Source organism: Carica papaya, chromosome 6 (assembly GCF_054855325.1).
Source record: "Carica papaya isolate Zhongbai chromosome 6, ASM5485532v1, whole genome shotgun sequence".
Taxonomy (NCBI): domain Eukaryota; kingdom Viridiplantae; phylum Streptophyta; class Magnoliopsida; order Brassicales; family Caricaceae; genus Carica; species Carica papaya.
The window spans coordinates 120490-131188 of record NC_142314.1 but is presented as its reverse complement, the minus strand read 5'-3'; the positions used below and the strand labels follow the sequence as shown (position 1 = coordinate 131188).

Genomic DNA, 10699 nt, shown 5'->3' with positions numbered 1-10699 from the left:
CCTCTCGGCTGCCTTTCTCCATATTATATTATATGCACGCATTATATAATTAATAAACAAACACGTATATAATAAATAACATTAGAGGGCCTGCAAGAACTAGGATTCCATTAACATCGGATCTGCTGCAATCTTGCATTGCCTCCTTATCCATCCCTTGCCCTAGCTCTTCCATTATTAACATCTCATGAAAGATAAGATATATATATGAAGATTTCGTATATAGTTTTTAATTTTAAAACTGGGTTTTCATGTTATGGAGAAAGCCAAGCCACATTTCTATTATAACGTGGTGACAACAACCCCATATATATATATATTTATATATATATCACATGCATTTAAAATTTTCTACTTTCATTTTCTTCTTCCGAGACAAAATATTTTTTTACATTCGGGTGGCTTAATCATAAATAGGATGCCATCAACCCCTCAAACGATTTGGGTTGCATGCATGGCACGCATGTTTTCAACTTTAAAAAATGAAACTTATAAAAAAAAAAAAAAAAAAAAGAAAAGATGATGGTTATTCGTATCGTATATATGTATGTATGTATGATAGTCTTGTACTTTACGATTTTTGTTTTTCTTTTTCTTCGGAATCTAGTTTTTGGACCACAAGTGAATGATGTTAAGGAGCAAGAAAACAGACTGTTATGATGTCTCATTCCGAATCATGTCCTTCTCACTAATTAATTATATGCAAATTGGGTGGCGGAAGATTAATAATCTTGAATTTAGTAGAATCACACTCTCATACGTACAGCTATAATTATATAATTGGGAATGTAATCCGTTTTACACGAGTAAAGATTATTGAAAAGGCAATATGATTATATATGTTCATAAAATAGTATAAGAAATAAAAAATTTTTATAAAGTGGAAAGTGATAGCGAGAAGAATAAAACGAACCCACTTGCTTTTAGTTGTAGACTATATATATATATATATATATATATATATAAATAAAAGGTCATTCAAGTAGCTAGTAGATACTTAGATTGAGTTTATTAATTAATTTATCTGTTTAGTAGTAGATACACACAATTAAGATTAATATATTTAGTAGATTGTATTATATATATATATATATCTTCAAAATTACAATAAAAATAATTTGCAAATACGAATATGCAAAAAAAAAAAAGTAATTGTTGATATTATATATACATATATAAACCCCAAACCCATCAATCATTTTGGATTAGTGTAAAACCAAACTACATCTTTCTTATTATTATTATTATTATTATTATTTTATTTAAAGACTTAAAAGCACACATCTACTGGCCTAATTCCTTATTAAAGTTAACTATAACGACAAAATTAAAGACAACATCATATTTAGTGCTTAATTAATTAAGCACTAAATAAAACAAAAAGGTTTATGATCCTAAAGTAGTCTCCTTCCTCACTGACTTAAAATCTGATCACCTGCATATGTATATGTATGGAATCAGTCAAAGTTTGCTATCAAATCTTGTACAGAAATTGATTGAATTGCTTTGGCGTTCGGTGTACAATTTTCAGTTTGTTTGCTTGTTTATTATTATTATTATTATTATTATCATCAGCTTTTCTGAGGAACAATGTACATTATTTTTGCACGAGACATATGATAATAAGAAACTTTACTTGAATTTAAAACCAAAGTGTTTCTATTTTTAGAAGCGCCTGATACAAGTCCTTAATACACGTAAAACAAATATTCTTATTTAGAAATACCCCCATGTCAGTTGCCACATAATCAAATGACGTGTCAGGTTGAAAGAATCAATGACCGACACGTGTAAGAACCCATGTGGATGATGACTTAAACTCAACTTAGGCCGAGCTTTCCGCCATCCTTCACGGGGAGAAACCCAATCATCTCTCTTGTGAGTTCCCATGTATTCTTTCTTTTTATAATTAGATAGAAATTTCGAGCTGTGGTCAATTAAAATTAACATCTAATCGATTAAATTAATTAGAGATTAATTAATTTCTTTTAGGAAAAAAAAAAAAGACCGTCAGCGACAAGCAACAGCTGCTGCTGCTGCTGCTGCTGCTAGTAACAAATGTTTTTGTAGTTGAGGCCGTTTTTCCGTGCTTCGGACACGCCCACGTGGCGGTCATGTCAGTGGGTCCCACCGGAAGACGGTCTATGGTTATGGATACGTCCGATGCCTCTCTCCTCATAATAATTACTCCCATTTTCTATTTGCTATTTTATTTTATTTTATTTTTCTCTTCTCCTCTCTCTATATTTTATATACCCCACCTCTCTCTCTCTCTCTCTCTCTCTCTCCCTCTCCCTCCTTTTATACCTTCTCTTCCTTCTCAAAGTAATATAACTCCTTAATTTGCAGCACAAACCACCTTGCGTACACAAGCTCGCACATATATACACGCACATCTCTCATCTTTCTATATATATGTACACACGTATGTTTATTATATCTACAATAACTGCCCACGATGAACTCGTGCTTGACATGGATCCGTATACTACCTCCCCTGTAATCCTCCATTAGTACCACCATCCATTGCCACCATTATTAGTTATCTCCATTAGGACTGGTGCATCAGATCCTCTTTTGGGCTTTTGGTTCTGTGGGGTATTCCTTATTGTTTCTTTTCCTTTCTTGTATACATTTTCTCTTTCCTTGTCTATTTTCTTCTGGGTTTAAAGAGGAGGAGTTGGAGTTTGTTTTAATTAATTGATTCGTAGAGTTGGTGATGAATAGAGGGGGTTTACTACCACAGATGTTGCACTGTACGGACATGACAGTACTGGAAAGGCAAAGAGCTCGCTTGAAATGGCAACAAGACCAGCTTCAACCTGACCAGCAACAACAGGAGAGTCGTTTCAGCGACTTCAATGGGCTGTTCTCGATGCCCGCACAGGCGACTCAAGTGCAGAATTTTCAGGGGGGTGTGCTGGCCGCTCATGATCCGGCGTTGGCCGATGTCGTCACCCGCTCGGTGAAGCCTGACCCGGCTTTGCTAACCGGCTGGACCGACTTGGGGAAGACTGTAGAGCTGCGCGCTGGTATGGAGTTCTTGGGGCCTTGTGCGTATAGCAATTACTCGGGTCTCGAGATGAATTATAGCATTTCGAGGACTTCTAGCTGCCCGCCTGCGGTGGCCGCCGCTGTGGCCATGGAGGCAGTGGAGGCAAAGCCTAAAGGATCGATTTTGTCTGAGAAGGTGAGCGCAACAACGGGTAGAGACAGCTTCAAGAAGAGGAAGGTTGATAAGATGCTAAACGCAAAGGTTTGGACTTCGAACATAAACCCAATTATGTTATAGTTTCTTGCTCTTGATTTTTCTTTTTCTCCTTTTTTTTTCCTTTTTTTTTTTTCGTTAAAAAAAAATCCACAACGGAAAACATGAATTCTGAAAGTGGTGGGTAGTGTGAGCTGAAAGCTTCTATGAGATGATTAATGGTGGTCCTCAATTTGATGGTGTCTAGATTGCTGCCGAAGATGAAGGAAAGGAGAAGAAGATGAAAGCGTGCGCGGAAGAAGGAGACTCAAAGGTGACAGAGCAGAGTAACAAGAAAGAAAAGTGTGGTGATACATGTAAGGAGAATTCAAAGGCTTGTGAGGGTCAAAAGCCTGATTACATCCACGTGAGGGCTCGTCGAGGTCAAGCCACGGACAGCCACAGCTTAGCAGAGAGGGTGAGTGGTGCAGGCAGTGGTTTCTCAATCTGTGAGGCTTTGGAATATTTGAATATTAACATGTATATATGGCAGGTAAGAAGAGAAAAAATCAGTGAGAGGATGAAGTATCTGCAAGATTTAGTACCAGGCTGCAACAGAATCACTGGAAAGGCAGGGATGCTTGATGAAATCATTAACTATGTTCAATCTCTTCAAAGACAAGTGGAGGTAATTCCTCATTTTTGTTGAAAGATAAGCAGAATTTTGTTTATTTCTCTACTGATGATGCTGTCATCATAAAACAGTTCTTGTCAATGAAATTAGCTGCTGTGAACCCAAGACTTGACTTCAACATAGACAACCTGTTTGCCAAAGAGGTTGGCCACTCAACCTGGTTGAATTTAAGGAGCCTTATTAACAGTATCTAAATTCTAACTCTTAAGATTCTGGATTGATTAGCAGGCCTGCACAAGTAATTTCTCTACACTTGGATATGTTGACTTTAATCCTTGTGGAGTGGAAATGGGAATGAACCCTGGTGCTGACATGGGGCTGAGAAGAACTATCAGTGCCCCTGTGGAGACATTTCTTGATTCATCCTGCTTCACTGTAAATGATTCTGCCCTTACTATATAAATGTATTATGTGTGAGTGCATCGAGTTAAACTTGTTTTTCAACGATGCAGCAAATTCCTTCCACATGGGACGTTGAGTTGCAGAATGTTTACAATAATATAACATTTGACCATCAGATTTCCTTTCCACCTCAGCCATTCACAGGTAGATAGATAGAAGAGTCAAGCTTATTAAGGCAGAAAATGGGTTTTAGTTACGAATGAAAACGACCCTACTTTCTCTTGATGACTTTTAAGAGGAAGTTTCATTTTTTAACTACACTTTTCCTCTTATTACCAGACAACAAACAACTCTTCCTTACCTTATATGGCTTTTAATAATGTTCTGTTAAAAGTTGCAGCAATGAAAGCTGGTGTTGGGACTAATTTATATATGTGTTGCAGGTTCTATTGAAGGTAGCAACCTAAAGATAGGGATCTGAATGAGGAAGATGTACACATATATATATATATATATATGTGGAAGGATCACCAGCAATTGTTTGAAGGAGTATTAATTCTTTTTTCTTTTTGGGTAGTACAAGTACATAACGTATATATTTTTGTATGTGTATACTCCAGACATAGTATGAATAAGATTGATACGTATTATCCTCATAACTAGTGTGAATATGTAGAGGTTTTGGATGGATGGCGATGGGTTTGGGAGGAGGGGACCAACCAAAGAATTATCTTGGTTGGACTCCAACCACAAATTACTAGGGGAGGGGAAAAAGATTAATTTAATATTAAATTGGTCGGAAGACAAGACAATTGGATTCTGGTGAGATCATAATCTCATACAAATTAAATTTCTTATTACACACAAATATTATTCACTGGGATGGACATGTTCTATCATTACATATAATCTCTTCTCTTTTTTTTTTTTTTCAAAAAAAAAAAAAATTACCCGTCCGCTGGGTTGCGGCTACGGAGGAGAGAAGGGACCACCGTAAAGGCCGTCCTTTTTCAAGTCCATATGCAATAGGCAATGGGTGAAATCGGTGGGCCTGCCAAGATCTCTTTGATTCTCTTTGTTTTCCATGGATAATGATATATGATATTGCCTTTTCTCTTTCTTGGTCCCATCCCCCATTTCATCAAAATTAATTTAGTTTCCCTATTTGTATACCATATAAATATATATTACTAAAACACTCTACAAATCTTTTTCCATCTAAATCTATATATTATATTTTGGTCTATTTTTTGCCATGTACTTTTGTAAATTTGTAACAATTCAATGGGTTGATTGTTAACAACTGGGCACATGACCTAGGACGTATTAAAATTGAATCTATAAAAATTTAAAAATATATGACTTAAATAGACAAAGAAATAATGTAAAAATTTAGGTGACAAAAAAAATCAAATGGTTCTATTCTTTTTATTTTTGTTAATCAAAAGTATATTTTTGCTTTTTGCAAAGTAAGCATATGAATTAGATTGGACAAGAAATTAAGACAATTTTTAATTAAAAAAAAATATATATAAACTTTTTCAGTTTGTTGAGTTATTCTATCTATTTGGAACAATGCTTCGAACAGTTTTACTAATAGAATGATAAATTAAATCATATATTCTATTGACTCAAATATTACCATCATAGGCTATTTTGGCCTAAATATTTTAGTATAATTTGTTTTCCCTCTCACAAACCTTCACAGACTGGGAATTCCAAGAAATAAAGAAGCTAAAATCTACAAAGATTCCCTCTCTCTCTTTTTTGCAATTGTACATGAGAAAATATGTTTGGATGCAGTAGAAGCACCCAAGTGTATGTCTTTACCCCATAATCTGAAAACAGGCATGATGACAGAGAAAAAACAAAAGACACTTGTAGAGTTCCCAACTTATTTTTCATGTTGGGTTTTGGTATGACTAATGAAATATCTATCCAATCCTACTTGCTCCCCTCAATTATCTTTAAGAAGAAAAGCAAATGCCTACCCCTTTTTCTTTTTTTTGACAAAATGGCTTGGGGCAACTTTGTTTTCCACAAATTGAAATTATTGAATTTCGAATGTCATACGGACGCCAGGCCGCCCATCTAATCTAAAAGTGCAGTAAGGGGGTTACAGCTGGGAGACTAGTGTCTCATCCCCAATCTTCCAACTCTTCAGTTACCAAGTCACTCTGTTCCATATTCTCACATAACATCCAAAAACCATTTGCTCGCTGGCTGCCTCCATTAACAAACTTCCTTTAGCTATAAATGAAAACATTACCGAAAAATCCACAGATTCATCTACAAACCAAAATCACTGATACAAATACAATAAAGCATTAAACCGCAGCTTCTCATCCTTTATTTTGTTAATTCCTTTAAACCAAGGACTCATCTGCCGGAAAAAAAAAAAAAAACAAGTTCATTATTAGCACCCTCATTAGCCCAAGAAACAATGGTCACAATAGAGGAGTACCTTTGCCCGGAACAATAATAACAGGAGCAGATTTGCAGTTGTGGAAGCAATACTCGCTCACGCTTCCCTGCAGTACACTGCCAAAAAGATTGAAAAACAATTGTTAAAAAGTTTGATGAGCGAGTAGCTAATTACAATGCCGGAGAGAGAACCTCTGTAGTAAGCTTCTCCCTCTAGTGCCCATCACAACAGCCGCTGGCTTTACCCTCTCCGCTTCCTTGCAGATTACCTTACCCGCATCTCCTTCTACAATTCTAGCCACTGTCCTCACCTGATAACCATACAAACGTCACTATGAATTTCTTTTTCTTTTTCTTTGCCAATCAGAATTTGATATCTCAAATTCACGTTTCTGCATATAATCATGGTAACGTGCCATCGGGACCTTGCCGAAAGAAAAGGATTAACCTGGTGCTACTGCAACAACTTTTATTTCCTTAACCTCTTAACTATCTTTAAGTACAACTCTTGTGATAGAATTTTAATGCGTGCTGAGTACTTGTATGTCTGCTCTCATTACTGAATAAGTAAAGAATTTAGGATTTTCTCCCTCAATTCTCTTTTCTATCACCATCCTTCTTCTCCTTCTTCTCCCCTCTCTTCCTTCTCTTCTCCTCTTCACATTGTGGTACCAAAACACTTGGATCCTGATGAGACCCTTTCATCTATCACCGCCATGGCAAAGAACAAAGGCAAGGCTGCTACATCAGATCCTAAGTGCTTCTAGTAGCTTGATGAATCTGTCTAGGCCTTCGACCAGAAACCCACATTCTTCATGATTGAGGTTTACGGATCCTTGAAGGTGAACACCACCAAGGTCCAGAATCGTGAAACGCAGCAGGAAAACCATGAACATTTGGAGCAATGCTTCGAACAGGTGATAGACGTGCGGTGCAGATTATGCTTAGACCTTGAAATCAACTCAACCCTGTATCTCCCATCGGGCCTGCCTCTTTCACTAATTAGGGAAATACTTTCTAATCCTTTAGAAACAGGAAGCAAGGATAATAGCAATAGTATGGGAACTACTCGAAGTAGCAAGGAAAATAATGGACCTGGAATAGGAAATCCTTGTGTTGGAAGGAGAAAATTTTAGGGCATGGGCAAGGATACGTCAAAAGTGCTTCCAAGTATATATAGTACCAGATTATCATACTTGCAGAGCGCAGCTGGTAACCTTGTTCTTCGGTGAAAAAGCTGATACATGGTATTAGGGTCGGCAAGCTCAACAAATAAACTTTCGTTGCAAATATATTTTTGAAAGAGGTATGCAAGTGTTTCATGAGGCCTCTGTCTTGGATGTGATAGGGGAGTTTAATAATTTGACATGAAAGGGAATTGCTCGTATACATCAGCAGAGCAGACGTTTGAAGAGCTAAAATTTCTAATGCTTAGAAATTAAAAGTAATTGAACCCTTTTGGTACCATATTTTATATGTAGTTTTGTCAGTGACCTTAGTGAAGAATTAAGGCCAGTGATAAAAAAGTGCTTAAGCCAGTTGCAATAGAACCAAGCCATTTGCAATAGAAGCTATAGTCAAATGCCTCAAGATCACCTCTCAGTATATAGCTACCAATAGCCAACCTTCCAACAGCATTACTCCTGACACCAAAAATGAAGCATTCAAATCTGTAAACCCCGGTGTTGACTCATCAACCAAGCCTTCCAATACCACTTATACCAAATCCTATAAACCCTCATGCAACCATAAATGAGCACCTCCACTTGCAAACCAAGAATCCCAAAAACACTACTCAAGTTCCTGCTTTAAATGCAAACTTTATCTCAACAAGGAATTGCTACTTCAGATGCAATGTTGTAAAGGTAAATAATTATTCATATTGGATGATGTTAAGGAGGAAGAAGAGATGGTACTGCAGATATTGATCAGGAAGCGGTGAAAGAGGAAGGAACAGGGATATATCATCGTATTGAAAGAAGGGCCATGAAAATGCTAACATTATCAAGTTAAAAGATTAGTCTTGTTCTTGACTGATTGTAGCGGCACTGACACGTTTATGGGTGAATGGTTGGTGAAAATCTGTAGTGGCAAATGGCCAAAGAATAAGTGTATGGGGAATGACACGGTTCGTGCAGGGAATGGAGTTTGATTACCTATGCGGAGTACTAGACTAGGAGGGACTATGATATGGTTGCTGGATTGAATTGGATGAAGAGGCACGACACTGTTCTACTTGACTTTATAAATCCCACAGGGGTGATAGAAGAGTTGAATTCAAGGAACTGCCAATCAAGGAGGATAGAGAATATTATTGACAAACGGTCTAGAACTCTTGGCACATAAGGGTTGGCAAGGAGGGAGTAATCAAGTAATCTGTTATTTCTTACATGATTGAGCACAAGTTAGGAGGAGGAAAAGCGCCAGTATAGGGTTTTTTGAGAAGTCAAGCTCATTGAGGGAACATGACCATACCATATCCCTCAAACCAGAACTTGACGTATCAATTTAAGACTCCACCATTTCTCTAATTTTTATAAAGCAGAAACTGAAGAGCAAATTTCAGAGATAAGGAAAAAATTCCACTAACCATTCCAACTTGTATAGCCTCGACTGCGAGCTTCTCCATGAGGCCTTGGGCGGTGTCATAAAGAAGCTGGTTTTTCACACCTGACACGATGGGAATTCAGAATGAGAGAAGAAGAAAGTGAAACAAGCATACGAGAGAATGAAGATGGTTTACTGGAAACAGCGTGGACAAGGTGGATGGTGTCAGCAAGCCTGCAGAGGTGGATAAGAGTCCAATCGAAGGCGTGCTTGCTGTTGGGGCCATGATCCACCGCTATCAATATGTCTCTGCCTCTCCTCCTCTCCCCTGTCTCTCGCTCTAGCTCTGGCTCAGGTACTATGGGGATCAAGGATGGCAGCCTAACTTCTCTATAATTATACTCTTCATCCTCCATTACTGTCTCCATTTCGGGTCTGATTTTCGAACCGAGAGGTTGATTTCTAGAGGTATAAGAAATTATTGTGGGTTGGGATTTGAACTTTGGCAAGAGCAGCCAGGCCATATTGGTTTTATATTCCTTGGAAATGCGTGTTAGACTAGCGTACCTCAAGAAACACAAGGGGTAATATGGTATTCAATCAAAGAATGCATCAGGGATGAATTTACAGTAGTGACGTACGCTCCACATGGGCAGTGAGCCAGGTGATTCGTTAACTCGTCAAACTCATGTTAATGAAATGGATAAAAATATCTAATTAACAAGATATATATAAAAAAAAATTATAAATCCATATACACTTGTTATATATATATATATAATTAATACATTTTTAATTTTATTATAATTCTACTCAAATTAATTAATAAATATTTAATGTTATCTTTTAAGTATAATGTAAAAATCTTAATTATTAAAGGTATTTAATGACTTATCTCTCCATTATTAACATATACATTGTATTTTATAGTGTATTTGATTACAAAATATTTAATAATAATTACAATAAATTCTTGCAACTGATATATATATATATATATATTTTAATTTCTAGTTGTATTGAACCATCTATGAGATAGAGAATGGTTGGTTTCTCATCAAAGTTGGCAGCAACACAACCCTCTCGCAAAGGGGAAACTCATTTTGAAAAATTCTCCACTATCCTCTTTCTTCTATTGGGTTGGACAAAAAATGTCAGCTCCTTCTCCCTCCTTCAACCAAGTCATTCTGGATTTTATATTATGTCTTAGTAATTTCCACAATTCACATATCTGATTTCTAATTTCTCCTTGATTGATTTTGATCATACAAAACCAACCTGTATAGACTGCTTGTTACTTTTACAGTTTTCTTAGGCAAAATTTCCAGTATATTCTTTTGCCAACCTTTGAAATCATTGCTTAGGAATCTAAAATTATGTAATTCGGAATTATTATTTTAATTATATGATATTTCAATTGTTCTCCAGTTCTCTCTCTCATGTTTTGCTGCAGGCAACAATAAAATTTAAAATCACAATGTGTTTGGCCTCTGGATTAATCATTT

General features: G+C 36.5%; 2 protein-coding genes across 3 annotated transcripts; one reads left to right on the top strand and one right to left on the bottom strand.

Moving 5' to 3' along the window:
• The first annotated feature begins 2257 nt into the window (after nt 1-2257).
• On the top strand, nt 2258-4882 carry LOC110813664 (transcription factor bHLH63-like). Of its 2 annotated transcripts, none has more exons than XM_022040891.2 (7): nt 2258-3256; nt 3456-3665; nt 3741-3875; nt 3953-4024; nt 4107-4256; nt 4334-4427; nt 4667-4882. In XM_022040891.2, exons 1-7 carry the CDS (start codon nt 2720-2722, stop codon nt 4702-4704), a joined length of 1236 nt encoding a protein of 411 aa, XP_021896583.1. In that variant the 5' UTR covers nt 2258-2719; the 3' UTR covers nt 4705-4882. The 2 variants fall into 2 exon arrangements, with proteins under 2 accessions (XP_021896583.1, XP_021896584.1); XM_022040892.2 differs by having other exon boundaries at nt 2259-3256; nt 4110-4256.
• A 1541-nt stretch (nt 4883-6423) lies between these two features.
• RD2 (Adenine nucleotide alpha hydrolases-like superfamily protein) lies at nt 6424-9932 on the bottom strand. Its single transcript, XM_022041096.2, has 5 exons — nt 9391-9932; nt 9238-9317; nt 6840-6958; nt 6688-6764; nt 6424-6606 (listed from the first exon to the last, which is right to left on the bottom strand). The coding sequence occupies exons 1-5, from the start codon at nt 9716-9718 to the stop codon at nt 6590-6592; spliced, it is 621 nt and encodes a 206-aa protein (XP_021896788.1). The 5' UTR covers nt 9719-9932; the 3' UTR covers nt 6424-6589.
• Nucleotides 9933-10699: the final 767 nt, after the last annotated feature.

Excerpts from the sequence above, each read along its gene's own strand:
- LOC110813664 (XM_022040891.2), top strand. The coding sequence starts at position 2,720 with ATGAATAGAGGGGGTTTACTACCACAGATGTTGCACTGTACGGACATG. Across the intron at positions 4,025-4,106 it reads ACAACCTGTTTGCCAAAGAG|CAGGCCTGCACAAGTAATTT; the intron begins GTTGGCCACTCA and ends TGGATTGATTAG. Across the intron at positions 4,257-4,333 it reads TTGATTCATCCTGCTTCACT|CAAATTCCTTCCACATGGGA; the intron begins GTAAATGATTCT and ends TCAACGATGCAG.
- RD2 (XM_022041096.2), bottom strand. The coding sequence starts at position 9,718 with ATGGCCTGGCTGCTCTTGCCAAAGTTCAAATCCCAACCCACAATAATT. Across the intron at positions 9,318-9,390 it reads CCTTGTCCACGCTGTTTCCA|GTGTGAAAAACCAGCTTCTT; the intron begins GTAAACCATCTT and ends CCATCGTGTCAG. Across the intron at positions 6,959-9,237 it reads AGGCTATACAAGTTGGAATG|GTGAGGACAGTGGCTAGAAT; the intron begins GTTAGTGGAATT and ends TATGGTTATCAG.